Source organism: Bombina bombina, chromosome 1, assembly GCF_027579735.1.
Source record: "Bombina bombina isolate aBomBom1 chromosome 1, aBomBom1.pri, whole genome shotgun sequence".
Taxonomy (NCBI): domain Eukaryota; kingdom Metazoa; phylum Chordata; class Amphibia; order Anura; family Bombinatoridae; genus Bombina; species Bombina bombina.
Genome location: NC_069499.1, coordinates 1,468,271,982 through 1,468,294,665, shown reverse-complemented (window position 1 = coordinate 1,468,294,665; position 22,684 = coordinate 1,468,271,982). Strand labels below are relative to the sequence as shown.

Here is a 22,684-nt window from a genome sequence, read left to right as displayed (position 1 = left end):
TTACTCTTGGAAGAAGAACTAGAGGCGGAAAGATATAGGCAGGATAATACTTCCAAGGAAGTGACAATGCATCCACTGCTTCCGCCTGAGGATCCCTGGATCTGGACAGATACCTGGGAAGTTTCTTGTTTAGATGAGAAGCCATCAGATCTATTTCTGGAAGTCCCCACCTTTGAACAATCTGAAGAAATACCTCTGGGTGAAGAGACCGTTCGCCCGGATGTAACGTTTGGCGACTGAGATAATCGGCTTCCCAATTGTCTATACCTGGTTCCAAAATATTGATTGGTAATCTCACCTCCTGAGATTCCCAAACCCCTTGTGCTGTCAGAGACCCCCAAACAGCTCCACAACCTGTCAGACTTGCATCAGTTGAAATCACAGTCCAGGTCGGAAGAACAAAAGAAGCCCCCTGAACTAAACAATGGTGATCTGTCCACCACGTCAGAGAGTGTCGTACAATCGGTTTTAAAGATATCAATTGAGATATCTTTGTGTAATCCCTGCACCACTGGTTCAGCATACAGAGCTGAAGAGGTCGCATGTGAAAACGAGCAAAGGGGATCGCATCCGATGCAGCAGTCATAAGACCTAGAATTTCCATGCATAAGGCTACCGAAGGGAATGATTGAGACTGAAGGTTTCGACAAGCTGAAATCAATTTTAGACGTCTCTTGTCCGTTAGTGACAGAGTCATGGACACTGAATCTATCTGGAAACCTAAAAAGGTTACCCTTGTCTGAGGAATCCATGAACTTTTCGGTAATTGATACTCCAACCATGATCTTGAAGAAACAATACAAGTCGATTCGTATGAGATTTTGCTAAATGTGAAGACTGAGCAAGTACCAAGATATCATCCAAATAAGGAAATACCACAATACCCTGTTCTCTGATTACAGACAGAAGGGCACCGAGAACCTTTGTAAAAATCCTTGGAGCTGTTGCTAGGCCAAACGGCAGAGCCACAAACTGGTAATGCTTGTCTAGGAAAGAGAATCTCAGAAACTGAAAGTGATCTGGATGAATCGGAATATGCAGATATGCATCCTGTAAATCTATTGTGGACATATAATGCCCTTGCTGAACAAAAGGCAGGATAGTCCTTATAGTTACCATTTTGAATGTTGGTATCCTTACATAACGATTCAATATTTTTAAATCCAGAACTGGTCTGAAGGAATTCTCCTTCTTTGGTACAATGAAGAGATTTGAATAAAACCCCAGTCCCTGTTCCAGAACTGGAACTGGCATAATTACTCCAGCCAACTCTAGATCTGAAACACATTTCAGAAATGCTTGAGCCTTCGCTGGATTTACTGGGACACGGGAAAGAAAAAATCTTTTTGCAGGAGGCCTTATCTTGAAGCCAATTCTGTACCCCTTTGAAACAATGTTCTGAATCCAAAGATTGTGAATTGAATTGATCCAAATTTCTTTGAAAAATCGTAATCTGCCCCCTACCAGCTGGGCTGGAATGAGGGCCGCACCTTCATGTGGACTTTGGAGCTGGCTTTGGTTTTCTAAAAGGCTTGGATTTATTCCAGACTGGAGATGGTTTCCAAACTGATACCGCTCCTGTGGGTGAAGGATCAGGCTTTTGTTCCTTATTGTGACGAAAGGAACGAAAACGATTATTAGACCTAAATTTACCTTTAGATTTTTTATCCTGTGGTAAAAAAGCTCCTTTCCCTCCAGTAACAGTTGAGATAATAGAATCCAACTGTGAACCAAATAATTTATTACCCTGGAAAGAAAGGGAAAGCAAAGTTGACTTAGAAGACATATCAGCATTCCAAGTTTTAAGCCATAAAGCTCTTCTAGCTAAAATGGCTAGAGACATATACCTGACATCAACCCTAATGATATCAAAGATGGCATCACAAATAAAGTTATTAGCATGTTGAAGAAGATTAACAATGCTATGAGAATTATGATCTGTTACTTGTTGTGCTAAAGCTTCTAACCAAAAAGTTGAAGGTGCAGCAACATCCGCTAAAGATATAGCAGGTCTAAGAAGATTACCTGAACATAAGTAAGCTTTTCTTAGAAAGGATTCAATTTTCCTATCTAAAGGATCCTTAAAGGAAGTACTATCTGCCGTAGGAATAGTAGTACGTTTAGCAAGAGTAGAGATAGCCCCATCAACCTTAGGGATTTTGTCCCAAAACTCTAATCTGTCAGATGGCACAGGATATAATTGCTTAAAACGTTTAGAAGGAGTAAATGAATTACCCAAATTATTCCATTCCTTGGAAATTACTTCAGAAATAGCATCAGGGACAGGAACAACTTCTGGAATAACTACAGGAGATTTAAAAACCTTATTTAAACGTTTAGATTTAGTATCAAGAGGACCAGAATCCTCTATTTCTAATGCAATTAAGACTTCTTTAAGTAAAGAACGAATAAATTCCATTTTGAATAAATATGAAGATTTATCAACATCAACCTCTGAAACAGAATCCTCTGAACCAGAGGAATCATTATCAGAATCAGAATGATGATGTTCATTTAAAAATTCATCTGAAAAATGAGAAGTTTTAAAAGACCTTTTACGTTTACTAGAAGGAGGAATAACAGACATAGCCTTCTTAATGGATTTAGAAACAAAATCTCTTATGTTAACAGGAACACTCTGAGTATTAGATGTTGATGGAACAACAACAGGTAATGTAACATTACTAAAGGAAATATTATCTGCATTAACAAGTTTGTCATGACATTCATTACAAACAACAGCTGGAGGAACAGATACCACAAGTTTACAGCAAATACACTAAACTTTGGTAGATCCAGCACTAGGCAGCGATTTCCCAGAAGTATCTTCTGACTCAGGGTCAATCTGGGACATCTTGCAATATTTAATAGAAAAAACAACATATAAAGCAAAATTGATCAAATTCCTTAAATGACAGTTTCAGGAATGGGAAAAAAATGCCAGTGAACAAGCTTCTAGCAACCAGAAGCAATAAACAAAGAGACTTAAATAATGTGGAGACAATAGTGACGCCCATATTTTTTAGCGCCAAAAAAGACGCCCACATTATTTGGCGCCTAAATACTTTTGGCGCCAAAAATGACGCCACATCCGGAACGCTGACACTTTTGGCGCAAAAAAACGTCAAAAATGACGCAACTTCCGGCGACACGTATGACGCCGAAAACAAAGAAAAAATTTTTGCGCCAAAAAAGTCAGCGCCAAGAATGACGCAATAAAATGAAGCATTTTCAGCCCCCGCTAGCCTAACAGCCCACAGGGAAAAAGTCAAATTTTAAGGTAAGAAAAAAATTGATTTATTCATATGCATTTTCCCAAATATGAAACTGACTGTCTGAAATAAGGAATGTTGAACATCCTGAATCAAGGCAAATAAATGTTTGAATACATATATTTAGAACTTTATATAAAAGTGCCAAACCATAGCTTAGTGTGTCACAGAAAATAAGACTTACTTACCCCAGGACACTCATCTACATGTAGTAGAAAGCCAAACCAGTACTGAAACGAGAATCAGTAGAGGTAATGGTATATATAAGAGTATATCGTCGATCTGAAAAGGGAGGTAAGAGATGAATCTCTACGACCGATAACAGAGAACCTATGAAATAGACCCCGTAGAAGGAGATCATTGAATTCAAATAGGCAATACTCTCTTCACATCCCTCTGACATTCACTGCACGCTGAGAGGAAAACCGGGCTCCAACCTGCTGCGGAGCGCATATCAACGTAGAATCTAGCACAAACTTACTTCACCACCTCCATAGGAGGCAAAGTTTGTAAAACTGATTTGTGGGTGTGGTGAGGGGTGTATTTATAGGCATTTTGAGGTTTGGGAAACTTTGCCCCTCCTGGTAGGAATGTATATCCCATACGTCACTAGCTCATGGACTCTTGCTAATTACATGAAAGAAATTAATATTTTCATGTCGGGCTAGCGCACATGAGAATATGCGATCGATTTTGTGCACGGGTTGGTTGTTAGCTTTTTATCCACTTCTTTTCCTCCGAAGACTTCTATGGTGGAATAAGTGAACGAGTATGCAGTATTCTAACTTTGGATTTTTGCGCTCGTCGGGTTTAGCGTGCAAGTGAAAACCGTTTACTTTTAACTCATAATACGAGCGCAACCTGACAAGTGTAAAAAGCTTACTTCTTGTGCAGTTAACACTCGAGAAGGAGCATTAAATAGCACTCCACTCGTAATCTGTCCGTAAGTTGGAAAGTTCGTATGTAGGTAATTTTGCCAAACAGTTGTGCAGGCAATTATTTATTCTGGAATTGGGAAGTTGATGTAAAACATTCTTCTTGTACTCTTCACAGATGTCAATGGGCCTTTTGATCCTATACACGATAGCGGTTTGTACCAGAAGATACGAGCTACAGCAAAGGTAAGAGTGCAAAGAACCGCACATTATTTGGCCATACAGTTATAATATCACAGCAGTTTCTAAAGGAGTACTAGAAAATAATGTAGTGACATATTTGTTCTCACCCTTTACTCCTAGGATCTGTTGGGGAGCTTGTTCTCAGACACCACCTCCCAAACTACACCGTTGGTATTATCAAAAGAAAGATCACAGACAGGTAATACATAGCTACACTGCCACAGATTCTTATATATCATTTCTGGCTCCTAACATTGTGGATTGTTCTGCCTATACCAATATATAAATTCCTTCTCTGGTCCTTGACAATGTGTGGCTTGCTGCACAGTATTCTGGAGTTTCATTTACATTTATCAACTATTGGCTTACTGTATGAAAGTAGTATATTTCACAAATATGTAAACCAAGACTACCATGTTTTTGTCTGACTGGTCTGTTTGTTTTACTCATCTTGTACAGTATATGGGTTGATTCATGAATATGTTAACCTCAGTAGGGTATCATTCCCTCCATGGAAGCCATAGAATTAATCTGTATCTGCCCGTGGTGTTTTGTATGTTCTGCCTTCCTATAAGCATGCGGCTTATACCATCTTAATATATAGTTCTGGAACTCCCTACCTATCCTGCTTTCTTTCACCTATAGGAATGGGATCTCAGGCCACCCACCCTCAGGCTCTTCAAGGCTTTGGATACACACAAGAAGGTAGCATTGTGGGTATGTCTTAATGTCTCTTGCTCCCTCTTCTGCCTTGTAACCCTTTAACCCCATACCATAATTACTTCCTTGTCTTTGTCTATATCACACTTATTCATCATTCTTACTCCATTGCCCTCTTCGCTTGTTGTAGATCACTCACACATTTGAAGTGGGGAACTGGATTTAGCTGAACCCCCACTACTCAGATAGGTAAACCATTTGCAAAGACTGTGCTTATTTCTTAACATCTGATCCCTTTATAGTTCATGTTCTCTTTTCAGTGTCTGTTTTTCCAAGTGATCTTTTCCACAGTGTCTGTTCCTGTCATTTAGATAACTTGTTTTGCTCCCTGTTCAGTCTACTAATTTCCTTTTAATATTTGCTACTATGTATGAGGACATATTAAAGGGACAAAACACAAGCTAGCCTGAACCTACACTTTATAGGATATGTATTTGTGCTCAGAATGCTGAGATGGACACATAATGAGACCTTGTTGCAGTCTTGCTTAGTTGTATAGCCCCAGAGTCTTTAACACTGGACAGTCCCTGTAAAATAATATTTATTAGAGCCCTTTAAGACCAGCCATAAATAAGCAGTGCTCAAGACATCTCTCTGCTTCAAAAATTGGTTGACCTTGTGCAAGTTTTACTCGGTTCACTTCCATTAACTATTTTTGTTAATCAGGTGAAACTCTGTATTTATTGTTAGGAAAAAATATAGATCTGAGACAAAAGATAAGCAGCAGATGAAGACTTTTACTCATTTGTTTTTTAGGGACTTCAGGGGAAACATTTCTTAATGGAATACAGCGAGCTGCAGCAGCAGTGACTCATGCTGTCTTGCCTGGAGCTGCGTCACTTTCTACCTGCCGCAGAGATGAGGTGGTGGACACATACAGACCAGTGACCATACCTTCCAGTGATAACCGTCATCACACAGGGAAACTTCTGCATGACTCTGCACAGAGTGTGCGAGGTGAGCACAGCACTTTCAGAATCTATGCAGAACAAATCTACTTAGATACCTAATTTAACATGTAAATATTGTGACCCCCTTCTCTTCCCTGTACATGACACGGCTCCCTCATTGATTTGCTTTATAGTATATAGAGCAATGTGTTTTTCAACTCCAGTCCTCAGGGCACACCAACAGGTCAGATTTTTAGGATATCTGAACTAGAGCACAGGTGAAATAATCAAGTTAGTAACCATCGTTACTGATGAACTGATTATTTCACCTTTACTCTAGTACAGATATCATGAAAATCTGGCCTGTTGGTGCACCCTAATGACTGGAGTTGACAAACACTGCTATAGAGGATAACGACCAGCAGGGCAAGTCTCTACTTTTTTTTTTTTCATCTACTCTCTTGGTCTTTTGTGTTTTTGGGTTAAAATAGAAGAGACTGTGGAAAATATCTATTTGACACTTTTTTTTTCTTTTCCTTCCTCTCACAGTCAGTCACCATTCTGGAGTGCCTGGGGGAGGATGGGATGAGAGTGACAGTGGACACAGCTCCCATGATTCTTCTCAGGATAAGTCCACCCACAGCCGATGTTCTGATGCTGCTAGCAAATCTGGCAGTGATGGCCAATCACGGAGCACCAATAGAGAGAACTCTGACATGACAGAAAGGTAAAACCCTTAAAGGGACAGTCTAGTCAAAATTAAACTTATATTATTAAGATAGGGCATGACATTTTAAACAACTTTCCAATTTTCCTTTTATGATCAAATTTGCTTTATTTTCTTGGTATTCTTTGTTGAAAGCTAAACCTAGGTAGGCTCATATGCTAATTTCTAAGCCCATGAAGGTTGCCTCTTATCCCAATGCATTTGGACAGTTTTTCACATCTAGACAGTGCTAGTTCATATGTGCCACATAGATAACATTGTACTCACTTCCGTGAAGTTATGTGTGTGTGAGTATTTATATATTACATAGCTTATAGCCTAACTTAAATGGTGCAATGCCAAAAAGCTGCTTAGATAAAAAATGTTTTAAAAATATTTTAATCTTTCTTTTCATTAGCAAGATGTTCATTGTTTTGCAATCTTTGGACACATGCGTTACAAATCAAATAGAGTGTTTAGGGTTTCTCTTTTGCTGTGGCCAATCAGGTACAGATGTAAAAGAAATCCTGCACTGATCACTAAATCATTGTGTAGCATGTAGCTGGGTCAGTGGTTTACATGATGCACTTTAACCAGTTAAGATAAGATGATCTAAAGCTCTCCGCTTTGGCGAGATTATCTAAGTAATCTCGTAAGTACTGTGAGGTAACTCAAAGAAATATAGAAAGGCAAATTTTAGCTTGAGAGCTTTTTATCTTGGTATGCAGGGCTCTGGGTGTGAAGGAGAGACACCTACATTACAATATAATGCTAAAAAAACAAACTTTTTGCAAGATTTCTCTCCATGCCAGTGAGTTGTAGATCATCAGCCCTAAGACTGGAATGTTATCTAGCCAAACGCATGGGATTAAAGTGTTAATTCACTAGTATTTTCTCCTGTAACTAGATATTTTTTATACTAAAATAAAACCAGTTTGCAGTAATCTAATGTTACTTTTCCTATTCTCCCACATAGGGTAGAATCCACTCATCCTGGAGACTGCCAGCAGGAGGCGCAGCTGGTATGGGCTGTGACAAGAGGATGCCGGGTGTTTCTCACACGAGAGGAAGTGCAGCATTTTGTTAGAGGGTGAGTGGTGAAGTGGTGAAGTGATATGTAAGAGATTCTGTTTACTTCCCAATCTGTTCTTAAAAGCACAAAAAGTTGAAATGTGAATCATAAAGTGTTTGATAAACTTATAGTAAACTTAGTAGCTAGCCGGAATATTAAGGAGCCAATCACACACTTTTCAGTGCCAGACAAGGATCTAATTAGTTTATATGCAGCATATTAAGAGCATGAAGGAAACTTCTAGGAGCCATGGATCCCTTGTTCTAGAGATTTGATAAGCTCTGATCTATCTAAAGAGCAAATATGAGATAGCATTAAGTTAGTATTTTTGATTGTGAAATACTTAAAATATTAAACAAGCATTACTGATACTGGAATTTTTAAGGGTAATTTGTCTCTCACTGTGAAGGGAAATTCTGTATAATATATATTTCTCATTTTCCTTTTTCCATCTAGATGTTCAGTGCTTAACTGTGAAGTGGTGTTTGAAATGTTAAACTACTCTCTCATGAATGAGGATTCTTGTATAAAGATGGTAAGTCCCTAAACTGATTGTAGTGCCCCACCTCTCTTTACCCTGAGACTCTGGTGTTAGGCTACACTTCACTACATACAGTAGATGCTGAGACCAGCTAGCTATGTTACACTAATGATGGTGCTCTGAACTTATTGTGACTTCTACTTAGGACTCTACCTATGAGGTCAGACGGCCTTTGTAATCTTGCACAGATGCTAGAGCCCTGGGTTACCATCTTACTCTTTATGTTACACATTTTTATTCTACAACATATATATGATATAACAAAACTGAAATTGCACAACAACAAACACAAACATGTTATAGGAGAAAGTAAATAATAATATTACTTATTGGAAGTATGTGAAGTTAATAGGACATGAAACCCATTTTTTTCGTTCATGATATAGAAAGAGCTAGTATCTAATATGTTTTATTCTTTGCTGAAAAGCATATCTAGATAGGCTCAGTAGCTGCTGATTGGTTGCGGCACTTAGAAGCCTCATGTAATTGGCTCACCAATGTGCATTGCTTTTTCTTCAACTAAGGATATCTAAAATATGAAGCAAAATAAATAATAGAAGTGAATTGGATTGTTGTTTAAATTTGCATTATCTTTCTGAATCATGAAAGATTTTTTTGGGGTTTAGTTTCCCTTTAAGTAGGGATTTCCTACATATGTCTGAGCGGTACTATATATGTTACACACTTAGGATTACCGGTTCGCTAGTGTTCCAATTACATGCTCTAAAGAATTACATCATGTCATTTTAAGCTATAATTGTTTAGAGACATTGGTAGTGGCAACAAAAGTCACCATAGACTTCAAAGGGACATAACTCTTATTTGAAATGTACAGCACTGCTATATGTCATTCTAGTTGAGAAAGGGACATGAAACTCAAAACTATATATTTGTGTGTTACATCCACACAAACAGATTTTAATGGAATAAATTAGCCAAACAACCAATCAATATATCCAGCATTTCTAGTTTTTTTCATTAGAAAACACCTGCCACCTCCTAGACAGAATTTACATCAGATCTTTTATACATATTATCGTGTCTAACGTAAATCAGCTTCTAGTTATCAACTTGCCAACACTCCAACAAGAGAGTCTAGTGATTAATCAGTATAGTGCGGCAGCTGTTCCCAACCTTTTCTCGCTCAGAGAAACCATTGGTATGCTAGAATTGTTTGTATGCATGTGACACTTCAAGGATGCATTTAATATAATAATAATATATAATTCAAATATTGCAGACTAAAAAGTATTATCAATGGTGTAATTCAATGTGTGTAACTAAAAACAGCCTACATTAAAGGACCATTAAATACAGGAGAATTGCATAATCAACAAATGCATAATAACAAGACAATGCAATAGCACTTAGTCTGAATTTCAGATGATTATTAGATTTTTTTTTTCTGACAAATTTCAAAAGTTTGTTCAATTTCCCTTCCACCTGCATCATGTGAAAACAAAATTGATTAAAATTGAATGCTCTATCTGAATCATTAAAGGGACACTGAACCCAATTTTTTTCTTTTGTGATTCAGATAGAGCATGCAATTTTAAGCAATTTTCTATTTTACTCCTATTATCAATTTTTCTTTGTTCTCTTGCTAAAAGAAGGCATCTAAGCTTTTTTTTTTTTGTTCAGCACTCTGGACAGCACATTTTTATTGGTGGATGAATTTATCAACCAATCAGCAAGGACAACCCAGGTTGTTCACCAAAAATGGGCCGGCATCTAAACTTACATTCTTGCATTTCAAATAAAGATACCAAGAGAATAAAGAAATTTTGATAATAGGAGTAAATTAGAAATTTGTTTAAAATTTAATGCTCTATCTGAATCACAAAAGAAAAAATTTGGGTTCAGTGTCCCTTTAAAGTTATATTTTTAACTTGTGTCTTTGGGGATTTTTGTAGATAAAATGATTTGATAAGTTTTTTTTTCTAAAGGATTGTGATCAACCCCTTAGTCAAAAAGAGAAGAAGTGTTCAGTTTACTGAATAAATAATAAAAAACTGAATTTTTCAGACAAATTTATTTTTCCCCCATTTGCCAGCCTCCTGTATCATGTGACAGCCATCAGCCAATCACAGACTAGTATACATATACACTATTAACTTGTGCACATGCTCAGTAGGCGTTGGTGCCACAGAAAGTTTGCATATAAAAAGACTGAGCACAATTTGATAATGCAATTAAATTTGAAGGTCTCTTAAAATTGCATGCTCTATCTGAATCATGAAAGTTTAATTTCGACTTTAGTGTCCCTTTAAAGGGACATAAACATGCAAATATTTGCTGTAATGTATTAAAACATTGTATTGCTTGCATATACATGTGTGTTTAACCCCTGCAAATGGATTAAGCATATAGTTAAAGTCATATCCAGAGCAACAATGCACTACTACTGGGAGCTAGCTGACCATGTATGTTGAGCGAATGAGAAGAGGCATATGTGTGTAGACGCTAATCCCCAGCTTGCTTCCAGTAGTGTATTGCAAATGCTTTTCAACAAAGGATACCAAGAGAATAAAGTTTGATCATTGAAGTGTATAAAAAAATGTTTTAAAAAGACATGCAGCTTCTAAACTATAACAAAATAACTTTACCTCTTATTTCCTTATAAAGCCAAAGTAAAAAATGTCTTCCTTATACGTCCAGTGATAATTGTTCTACACAAAGCAGAACAGTTCAAGATTGAAAAAGTAATTTCATTTCCTGATATATTTTTTTTAAATAAAATGTATTTAATTTCACAAACACTAATTAATGGTGAAAGCTTATGTTATTGTGATCACATTATAGTAAATCCATACCAGCATTAAAAGGGCTATTCAAGGGCCATAATAGTTGAAAGACTACATGCTCTAATTCACTAGAGCTTGTCATTTCAAGACTATCGATCGTGGACCCCCATAAAATGGTTGAACACACAGTAAAAGTACAGTTCGAGACTCGCAGAGCACTACTGGTCCCAAGTGGAAACTGCTGCTGATCAAATGAACAGCACTAGTTTTACACCTCAACTGTGTAACTAGTGCTGCTGATTGGATCAGCAGTGGTTCCCGCTTGCGACCAGCAGTGCTCTGTGAGTCCTGAGCGGTACTTTTACTGTGGGGGTTAAACAAACAGTAGTGCAGGGTCCATGGTCGAATTAGAGCATTTCATTTTTTTTACTATTATGGCCATTTTAATATCTGTTGTAATTTACACATTTTTTAACGTGGTATTTGCTAAATAGACTTCACATAATCCAAATGGTAATCATTTTTATTTCTGAGCCTTCTCTGGATTCATCATAACATTTAAAGTGCCATAAAATAGGTTGAGATCTGTGCATATCCTAAAGGGGCTAATTAATTAAAAATAGTTTGCATAAAAAAAATGTTTAAAAATGGCTGGCAAGTATTTTTAAATAATTTTTAAAAATTCTTACATAGCCATGCTGTCTGGAACACTGTGCTCCACCCCCCTTATCAGTGCTTAGAAACAGGCATTGTATTATTATTATTATCGGTTATTTGTAGAGCGCCAACAGATTCCGTAGCGCTAATTGAACTGAGTTCACAGCTTCTAGGCATGCTCCAGATGATAATCCCTATTCATTTTTACATTCTACCAAAACAATAATACAGTAGATATAGAAACAGCCATAGAAGGAAATGTGTGGGGGGGAGTTAGAGCTTTACAATTCGGAAACTTAAATGAAAGGGTTAATGGCGAGGCACTGGCACTGCAGTATAAATTTGTAGGTAAATTAATTAAAGTACATATTATTATATTTTTTTCTCTATCCCAACTTGTTTTATGTCCCTTTAACCGAACCCCTGCATTCAGAAACAGGTCTGTGGTTGATAAAATAGAATAAAATATTGAATTCAGGCTACTGAAGTTGAGCTAAAATATTTTGATGCTTGAACTATGTATTGTGCCATTATAAGATTTTCCAGATTAGATGATGAGGCCACGACAGATAAGACAATGAGCAGCAATCTGTAACCAAGAACTGAGTTACAAAAAAAAACAAGACCCTTTAATTGCCAGAATATAATGTTAAGGCAATCAGCGAAGTTGTAACACTATCGTTACACACGTATTAAAACAAAACTTTGCGTATTAGGGAGAAATTGGTTATCACTAACAAACTTAAAGTTAGAGCATAAAAGTATCGTACTTTTAATCTTCATATTTTGATTCCTAGAATTCAGAAAAACATAATCATAAACAGTTGACAGGAAATATTAATTGTACTGTTTTGGCTAAGAAGACCAAAAGGTTTCCACAACTGACAACAATTATGTTCAAGAAAATTAGCCTCAAGGAAATGAATTTGACAGCTTGGTTCTAAAATGGAAAATATTTTCAGATAGAGGACTAACTAAAGGCAACAAACATTCAAGTGATCCTTGTAGGGTTCTACATTTAAATAACACAGAATTTAGAAACTCTGCAGTTGGTGGTAATAAAGACAAGTGTAGTGGGTATGTCCTTCAGTGGTGTATTTTTTAATTCCTGCAATTAAGATCTTATTAGAGTCTGTTCTCCATTAAAATGTTGTTAACTTCTAGACATGTACATTTGTATTTTTTTTTAATACAAATGCCAAATAGGGCCGCTGGCAGAGGCAATCGGCTCCTTTCTGAGCCTTAATTATTTGTGTAAAAGTGCAACACACAAAGATCTGTGAAAAAAAAATAACTGCACATTTATCATCTTCACCATCGGCATTCTAAGCCCTTCATTGGCAAGCAATATAAACTACACTGTAACATCTGGATTTTTTTCTTTAGTGTTTCACAACTTGACTCTTTTTTTTATTTTTATATGCAGGAGTGATCCAGGAAACACACTATACCCCTAATAAAAATGTCTTAACTTTGGGCAAACAAACAAATACAGGGAGTGCAGAATTATTAGGCAAATGAGTATTTTGACCACATCATCCTCTTTATGCATGTTGTCTTACTCCAAGCTGTATAGGCTCGAAAGCCTACTACCAATTAAGCATATTAGGTGATGTGCATCTCTGTAATGAGAAGGGGTGTGGTCTAATGACATCAACACCCTATATCAGGTGTGCATAATTATTAGGCAACTTCCTTTCCTTTGGCAAAATGGGTCAAAAGAAGGACTTGACAGGCTCAGAAAAGTCAAAAATAGTGAGATATCTTGCAGAGGGATGCAGCACTCTTAAAATTGCAAAGCTTCTGAAGCGTGATCATCGAACAATCAAGCGTTTCATTCAAAATAGTCAACAGGGTCGCAAGAAGCGTGTGGAAAAACCAAGGCGCAAAATAACTGCCCATGAACTGAGAAAAGTCAAGCGTGCAGCTGCCAAGATGCCACTTGCCACCAGTTTCGCCATATTTCAGAGCTGCAACATCACTGGAGTGCCCAAAAGCACAAGGTGTGCAATACTCAGAGACATGGCCAAGGTAAGAAAGGCTGAAAGACGACCACCACTGAACAAGACACACAAGCTGAAACGTCAAGACTGGGCCAAGAAATATCTCAAGACTGATTTTTCTAAGGTTTTATGGACTGATGAAATGATAGTGAGTCTTGATGGGCCAGATGGATGGGCCCGTGGCTGGATTGGTAAAGGGCAGAGAGCTCCAGTCCGACTCAGACGCCAGCAAGGTGGAGGTGGAGTACTGGTTTGGGCTGGTATCATCAAAGATGAGCTTGTTGGGCCTTTTCGGGTTGAGGATGGAGTCAAGCTCAACTCCCAGTCCTACTGCCAGTTTCTGGAAGACACCTTCTTCAAGCAGTGGTACAGGAAGAAGTCTGCATCCTTCAAGAAAAACATGATTTTCATGCAGGACAATGCTCCATCACACGCGTCCAAGTACTCCACAGCGTGGCTGGCAAGAAAGGGTATAAAAGAAGAAAATCTAATGACATGGCCTCCTTGTTCACCTGATCTGAACCCCATTGAGAACCTGTGGTCCATCATCAAATGTGAGATTTACAAGGAGGGAAAACAGTACACCTCTCTGAACAGTGTCTGGGAGGCTGTGGTTGCTGCTGCACGCAATGTTGATGGTGAACAGATCAAAACACTGACAGAATCCATGGATGGCAGGCTTTTGAGTGTCCTTGCAAAGAAAGGTGGCTATATTGGTCACTGATTTGTTTTTGTTTTGTTTTTGAATGTCAGAAATGTATATTTGTGAATGTTGAGATGTTATATTGGTTTCACTGGTAAAAATAAATAATTGAAATGGGTATATATTTGTTTTTTGTTAAGTTGCCTAATAATTATGCACGGTAATAGTCACCTGCACACACAGATATCCCCCTAAAATAGCTATAACTAAAAACAAACTAAAAACTACTTCCAAAACTATTCAGCTTTGATATTAATGAGTTTTTTGGGTTCATTGAGAACATGGTTGTTGTTCAATAATAAAATTAATCCTCAAAAATACAACTTGCCTAATAATTCTGCACTCCCTGTAATGCAACCTATCTGGTCCTGAAAAACCACATATCTGACATTTTGTTTTAAGGTACTCTAGACCATTTTGCAATAATATAAGGTGTTAATGTGGTATGAATAATCCTAATTGGTTCTTCTACAAATTCCGCTACAATTGTAGATGCACTGATTTATTTATTAGCACTTCTAAGTACAAAGTCAGAGGTGTCTAGTTCAGGAATCTGAGTAATTCAATTGATAATCAGTTTTTTCGTTAATGAGTCAGAGTAACATCCTATAAGTTCAGGAAATGTTAAAATTTCCCAGTCTATATAGGGCCAGATTCGAGTGGCACACTATTTTGTGTGAGCAATATCGGGTTTAATGAACCCTTTTAAAAGTAAACGCGTTAGATCTAGCGCAAATTAATTTAACGTGTGTAGGGATAGTCCATCTTCAAAGCTCTTTACTTGAATAAAAATTTGCACAAATACATCAAAATTACATTTAAATGTACAGTTACACTCAGTAACACTATCTAATACAAATGATTGAAAAATTGCATTAAAATGTTATAAGGGCTCAGACATATGAGGTCTCAGAAAAAAGGCATGCAAAGGGCTTTAACATAGATATACATACATATACATGTCTAAATATGTGTGTGTGTATATATATATATATATATATATATATATATATATATATATATATATTGTAATATAACTCAGCAAATAAGCAAACAGAGTTATTTGCTGATAATAGCTGTGCACACAGAAAGAAAGATATATATATATATATATATATATATATATATAATTAAATTAAATTGTGAAAGCTTATAAAATGTAATATAAAAACCCAAGTAATAAGGTCACAAAATAAGTAAGGTCATAAAAATAACAATAACAATAGGCTTATCTGAAATGATTATAGAGTCTTTTCTTCTTGTTGGGTCCGATTAACCACAAGTGGTGCTGGCTGCTTGTTGGGAACCCCCAAGTAGTGAATCCAAGTCCAAAAAAATATGTTATTTAAAAAAAACATAGTGTAATATGTTTAATGTAATAACGAAAAAAGTTCACAATGAAAACATCTCATTCAGATGGGTACTCAATCAAATGAGGTAAGGTGCAGGCATTGGTTACAGATGTGTCTTGTGAGTTGATCTGCAGACAGTGCTGTTTTCAACAGGAGAAGAACACCGTTCCTTAAAAGCTGGTCTATTGCAGCTCCAATTGACAGCTGTATTTAGAGCTTTGAAATAATTGCACAATGGCTGTATACCTGGGCTTTTTAATAAAGGCACCCTAAATCCACCAAGGATAAGAATGTGCCTAAACTATGCCCAATAGTATATTTTCCAAGTGATCCGTAGAAGCACAAACACTTGCTTCAAAGCCTCTGACGAATCGGTTTACCCGTGAAACGCGTTAGGCCACGCCCACCTTGCTTCACGTTGTGTCGGCATCAGGCGCAACTCTGAAGCAAGTGTTTGTGCTTCTACGGATCACTTGGCAAATAAACTATTGGGCAATGTGGGCATAGTTGAGAACTGTATTATACAGGCAGCTATATGTATTTTTTAATGACATGGCAGGGAATTATGCAATGTTGATCTAGAAGTGATAGAATAGTAAGTTACTACACTGGTTTCCCATCAGTGTATTTGTTGCAGGACAAATATAGTAAATAGAGGTTTATTTATGGGGATTAAATAATTGATAATATGGTGTATAAATTATTTCTAAAAGTAATACTTTTATGGATTACAACCATCAATTTTAATTAAATTTTCTTTTATGTTTATAGCGCTCTATGTGTGCCATTGCTGCACTCATGACCTCTGATCTTCTGTCACATGACCATATGCTGGGGGTTGTCCAAAGGAATCTGCAGATGCTGAGCGAAGGGTCTCCTGGGCCAGTAACAAACAAAGCTACAAAAGTAAGAATACATAAGGCACATTATACACTAATTTTTTCTTTGTATAAATGTTTTGTAGATGATCTATTTATATAACCCATAAAATTTTTTCTCTTGTTAAGTGTATCCAGTCCACGGATCATCCATTACTTGTGGGATATATTCCCTTCCCAACAGGAAGTTGCAAGAGGATCACCCACAGCAGAGCTGTTATATAGCTCCTCCCCTCACATGTCATACCCAGTCATTCTCTTGCAACCCTCAACATAGATGGAGGTCGTGAGAGGAGTGTGGTGTTTTATACTTAATTAATTCTTCAATCAAAAGTTTGTTATTTTTAAATAGCACCGGAGTGTGCTGTTTTTTTCTCAGGCTGTATTTGGAAGAAGAATCTGCCTGCGTTTTCTATGATCTTAGCAGAAGTAACTAAGATCCACTGGCTGTTCTCGCACATTCTGAGGAGTGGGGTAACTTCAGAAAGGGAATGGCGTGCGGGGTCTCCTGCAACTAAGGTATGTGCAGTAAAATATTTTTCTAAGGAATGGAATTGACTAAGAAAATACTGCTGATACCGAAGTAATGTAAGTAAAGCCTTAAATGCAGTAAAAGTGACTGGTATCAGGCTTATTAATGTATGTGCACTAAAATAATTTTCTATGGAATGGAATTTGACTAAGAAAATGCTGCTAATACTGAAGTAATGTAGTAAAGCCTTAAATGCAGTAGAAGCGACTGGTATCAGGCTTATCAATAAGAGATACATACTCTTTAAAAAAGGATGGTTAAAACGTTTGCTGGCATGTTTAATCGTTTTTTTGAGGTACATTGGTGATAAAACTTATTGGGGCATAATTTTTTCCACATGGCTGACTTATTTTCTGCATAGAAACAGTTAACTGAGGCTTCCCACTGTTGTAATAAGAGTGGGAGGGGCCTATTTTAGCGCTTTTTTGCTCAGTAAAAATTCAGACTCAGTCTTCCTGCTTCTTCCTGCATGATCCAGGACGTCTCTAGAGAGCTCAAGGGACTTCAAAAGTCATTTTGAGGGAGGTAATCAGTCACAGCAGACCTGTGACAGTGTGTTTGACTGTGTTAAAAACGTTTTTTTCTCTATTGATTATCCGTTTTGGGTATTAAGGGGTTAATCATCCATTTGCAAGTGGGTGCAATGCTCTGCTAGCTTAATACATTTACTGTCAAAATTTGGTTGCTATAACTGATTTGGTTCATTGTTATTTCAACTTGAGACAGGTTTTGTGCTTCTTAAAGGCGCAGTAGCGTTTTTTATATTGCTTGTAAACTTATTTTAAAGTGTTTCCCAAGCTTGCTAGTCTCATTGCTAGTCTGTTTAAACATGTCTGACACAGATGAATCTGTTTGTTCATTATGTTTGAAGGCCAGTGTGGAGCCCCATAGAAATATGTGTACTAAATGTATTGATTTCACTTTAAATAATAAAGGTCAGTCTTTATCTGTAAAAGAATTATCACCAGACAACGAGGGGGAAGTTATGCCGACTAACTCTCCTCACGTGTCAGTACCTTCGCCTCCCGCTCAGGAGGCGCGTGCTAATATGGCGCCAAGTACATCAGAGACGCCCATAGCAATCACTTTACAGGACATGGCTACAATAATGAATAATACTCTGACAGAAGTATTATCTAGGTTGCCAGAATTAAGAGGCAAGCGCGATAGCTCTGGGATTAGGACAGAGCGCGCTGGTGCTGTGAGAGTCATGTCCGATACTGCGTCACAGTTTGCAGAACATGAGGACGGAGAGCTTCATTCTGTGGGTGACGGATCTGATCCAGGGAAACCGGATTCAGAGATCTCTAATTTTAAATTTAAGCTTGAGAACCTCCGTGTATTGCTAGGAGAGGTTTTAGCTGCTCTAAATGACTAACACAGTTGCAATTCCAGAGAAATTGTGTAGGCTGGATAGATACTATGCGGTGCCGGTGTGTACTGACGTTTTTCCTATACCTAAAAGGCTTACAGAAATTATTAGCAAGGAGTGGGATAGACCCGGTGTGCCCTTTTCCCCACCTCCTATATTTAGGAAAATGTTTCCAATAGACGCCACTACTCGGGACTTATGGCAGACGGTCCCTAAGGTGGAGGGAGCAGTTTCTACTTTAGCTAAGCGTACCACTATCCCGGTGGAGGATAGTTGTGCTTTTTCGGATCCAATGGATAAAAAATTAGAAGGTTACCTTAAGAAAATGTTTGTTCAACAAGTTTTTATCTTGCAGCCTCTTGCATGCATTGCGCCTGTCACTGCTGCTGCGGCATTCTGGTTTGAGTCTCTGGAAGAGGCCATTCACTCAGCTCCATTGGATGAAATTATGGACAAGCTTAAAGCACTTAAGCTAGCTAATGCATTTGTTTCTGATGCCATTGTACATTTAACTAAACTAACGGCTAAGAACTCCGGATTCGCCATCCAGGCGCGGAGAGCACTATGGCTTAAATCCTGGTCAGCTGACGTGACTTCTAAATCTAAATTACTTAATATTCCTTTCAAGGGGCAGACCTTATTCGGGCCCGGCTTGAAAGAAATTATTGCTGACATTACTGGAGGTAAGGATCATACCCTTCCTCAGGACAGGGTCTAATCAAAGGCCAAACAGTCTAATTTTCGTGCCTTTCGAAATTTCAAGGCAGGAGCAGCATCAACTTCCTCCGCTCCAAAACAGGAAGGAACTGTTGCTCGTTACAGACAGGCCTGGAAAACTAACCAGTCCTGGAACAAGGGCAAGCAGGCCAGAAAACCTACTAACGCCCCTAAGACAGCATGAAGGAACGGCCCCCTATCCAGAAACGGATCTAGTGGGGGGCAGACTTTCTCTCTTCGACCCAGGCGTGGGCAAGAGATGTCCAGGATCCCTGGGCGTTGGAGATCATATCTCAGGGATATCTTCTGGATTTCAAGGCTTCTCCTCCTCGAGGGAGATTCCATCTATCAAGGTTATCAGAAAACCAGTTAAAGAAAGAGGCATTCCTACGCTGTGTACAAGACCTCCTAGTAATGGGGGTGATCCACCCTGTTCCGCGGACAGAACAAGGGCAGGGATTTTACTCAAATCTGTTTGTGGTTCCCAAGAAAGAGGGAACCTTCAGACCAATCTTGGACCTAAAGATCTTAAACAAATTCCTAAGAGTTCCATCATTCAAAATGGAAACTATTCGAACCATCCTACCCATGATCCAAGAGGGCCAGTACATGACCACAGTGGACTTAAAGGATGCCTACCTTCACATACCGATTCACAAAGATCATTATCGGTACCTAAGATTTGCCTTTCTAGACAGGCATTTTGTGGCTCTTCCCTTCGGGTTAGCTACGGCCCCGAGAATCTTTACAAAGGTTCTGGGCTCACTTCTGGCGGTTCTAAGACCGCGAGGCATAGCGGTGGCTCCGTATCTAGACGACATCCTGATATAGGCGTCAAGCTTTCAAATTGCCAAGTCTCATACAGAGATAGTTCTGGCATTTCTGAGGTCGCATGGGTGGAAAGTGAACGTGGAAAAGAGTTCTCTATCACCACTCACAAGAGTCTCCTTCCTAGGGACTTTTATAGATTCTGTAGAGATGAAAATTTACCTGACGGAGTCCAGGTTATCAAAACTTCTAAATGCTTGCCGTGTCCTTCATTCCATTCCACACCCGTCAGTGGCTCAGTGCATGGAAGTAATCGGCTTAATGGTAGCGGCAATGGATATAGTGCCATTTGCGCGTCTGCATCTCAGACCGCTGCAATTATGCATGCTAAGTCAGTGGAATGGGGATTACTCAGATTTGTCCCCTCTACTAAATCTGGATCGAGAGACCAGAGATTCTCTTCTCTGGTGGCTTTCTCGGGTCCATCTGTCCAAGGGCATGACCTTTCGCAGGCCAGATTGGACGATTGTAACAACAGATGCCAGCCTTCTAGGTTGGGGCGCAGTCTGGAACTCCCTGAAGGCTCAGGGATCATGGACTCAGGAGGAGAAACTCCTCCCAATAAATATTCTGGAGTTAAGAGCAATATTCAATGCTCTTCTAGCTTGGCCTCAGTTAGCAACACTGAGGTTCATCAGATTTCAGTCGGACAACATCACGACTGTGGCTTACATCAACCATCAAGGGGGAACCAGGAGTTCCCTAGCGATGTTAGAAGTCTCAAAGATAATTCGCTGGGCAGAGTCTCACTCTTGCCACCTGTCAGCGATCCACATCCCAGGCGTGGAGAACTGGGAGGCGGACTTTCTAAGTCGCCAGACTTTTCATCCGGGGGAGTGGGAACTTCATCCGGAGGTGTTCGCTCAACTGATTCATCGTTGGGGCAAACCAGAACTGGATCTCATGGCATCTCGCCAGAACGCCAAGCTTTCTCTTTATGGATCCAGGTCCAGAGACCCGGGAGCGGCGCTGATAGATGCCCTAGCAGCCCCTTGGGTTTTCAACATGGCTTATGTGTTTCCACCGTTTCCGCTGCTGCCTCGACTGATTGCCAAGATCAAACAGGAGAGAGCATCAGTGATTCTGATAGCGCCTGCGTGGCCACGCAGGACCTGGTATGCAGACCTAGTGGACATGTCGTCCTGTCCACCATGGTCTCTGCCCCTGAGGCAGGACCTTCTAATACAAGGTCCTTTCAACCATCCAAATCTAACTTCTCTGAAGCTGACTGCATGGAGATTGAACGCTTGATCCTATCAAAGCATGGCTTCTCAGAGTCAGTTATTGATACCTTAATACAGGCACGGAAGCCTGTTACCAGAAAAATCTACCATAAGATATGGCGTAAATACTTATATTGGTGCGAATCCAAGAGTTACTCATGGAGTAAGATTAGGATTCCTAGGATATTGTCCTTTCTACAAGAGGGTTTGGAAAAGGGCTTATCTGCTAGTTCGTTAAAGGGACAGATTTGTGCTCTGTCTATTCTTTTGCACAAGCGTCTGGCAGAAGTTCTTGACGTCCAGGCTTTTTGTCAGGCTTTGGCCAGGATTAAGCCTGTGTTTAAAACTGTTGCTCCTCCGTGGAGCTTAAACTTGGTTCTTAAAGTTCTTCAAGGTGTTCCGTTTGAACCCCTTCATTCCATTGATATTAAGCTTTTATCTTGGAAAGTTCTGTTTTTGATGGCTATTTCCTCGGCTCGAAGAGTCTCTGAGTTATCTGCCTTACATTGTGATTTTCCATTCAGACAAGGTAGTTCTGCGTACTAAACCTGGGTTTTTACCTAAGGTAGTTTCTAACAGGAATATCAATCAAGAGATTGTTGTTCCATCATTGTGCCCTAATCCTTCTTCAAAGAAGGAACGTCTTTTGCATAATCTGGACGTAGTCCGTGCCCTTAAGTTCTATTTACAGGCAACTAAAGATTTTCGTCAAACTTCTTCCCTGTTTGTCGTTTACTCTGGACAGAGGAGAGGTCAAAAAGCTTCGGCAACCTCTCTTTCCTTTTGGCTTCGTAGCATAATACGCTTAGCCTATGAGACTGCTGGACAGCAGCCCCCTGAAAGAATTACAGCTCATTCTACTAGAGCTGTGGCTTCCACCTGGGCCTTTAAGAATGAGGCCTCTGTTGAACAGATTTGCAAGGCTGCGACTTGGTCTTCGCTTCACACCTTTTCAAAATTTTACAAATTTGACATTTTTGCTTCTTCGGAGGCTGTTTTTGGGAGAAAGGTTCTACAGGCAGTGGTTCCTTCCGTTTAAGTTCCTGCCTTGTCCCTCCCATCATCCGTGTACTTTAGCTTTGGTATTGGTATCCCACAAGTAATGGATGATCCGTGGACTGGATACACTTAACAAGAGAAAACATAATTTATGCTTACCTGATAAATTTATTTCTCTTGTAGTGTATCCAGTCCATGGCCCGCCCTGTCTTTTCAAGGCAGATCTAAATTTTAATTAAAACTCCAGTCACCACTGCACCCTATGGTTTCTCCTTTCTTGTTTTGTTTCGGTCGAATGACTGGATATGACATGTCAGGGGAGGAGCTATATAGCAGCTCTGCTGTGGGTGATCCTCT

The 22,684-nt window shown here is 38.9% G+C and overlaps 1 protein-coding gene across 2 annotated transcripts in view; it reads left to right on the top strand.

Annotated features, from left to right (window-relative positions):
* TEPSIN (TEPSIN adaptor related protein complex 4 accessory protein) overlaps window positions 1-22,684 on the top strand; it is a 44,674-nt gene that overhangs the window by 5,965 nt on the left and 16,025 nt on the right. Inside the window, exons 5-12 of one of the 2 annotated variants that reach the window (XM_053696298.1) lie at window positions 4,326-4,393; window positions 4,511-4,589; window positions 5,036-5,107; window positions 5,867-6,067; window positions 6,550-6,727; window positions 7,683-7,796; window positions 8,235-8,313; window positions 16,550-16,684. In XM_053696298.1, the coding sequence (XP_053552273.1) occupies window positions 4,326-4,393; window positions 4,511-4,589; window positions 5,036-5,107; window positions 5,867-6,067; window positions 6,550-6,727; window positions 7,683-7,796; window positions 8,235-8,313; window positions 16,550-16,684 (926 nt within the window). The remainder of the gene's footprint in view (window positions 1-4,325; window positions 4,394-4,510; window positions 4,590-5,035; window positions 5,108-5,866; window positions 6,068-6,549; window positions 6,728-7,682; window positions 7,797-8,234; window positions 8,314-16,549; window positions 16,685-22,684) is intronic. The other variant, XM_053696299.1, reaches the window with a different exon arrangement.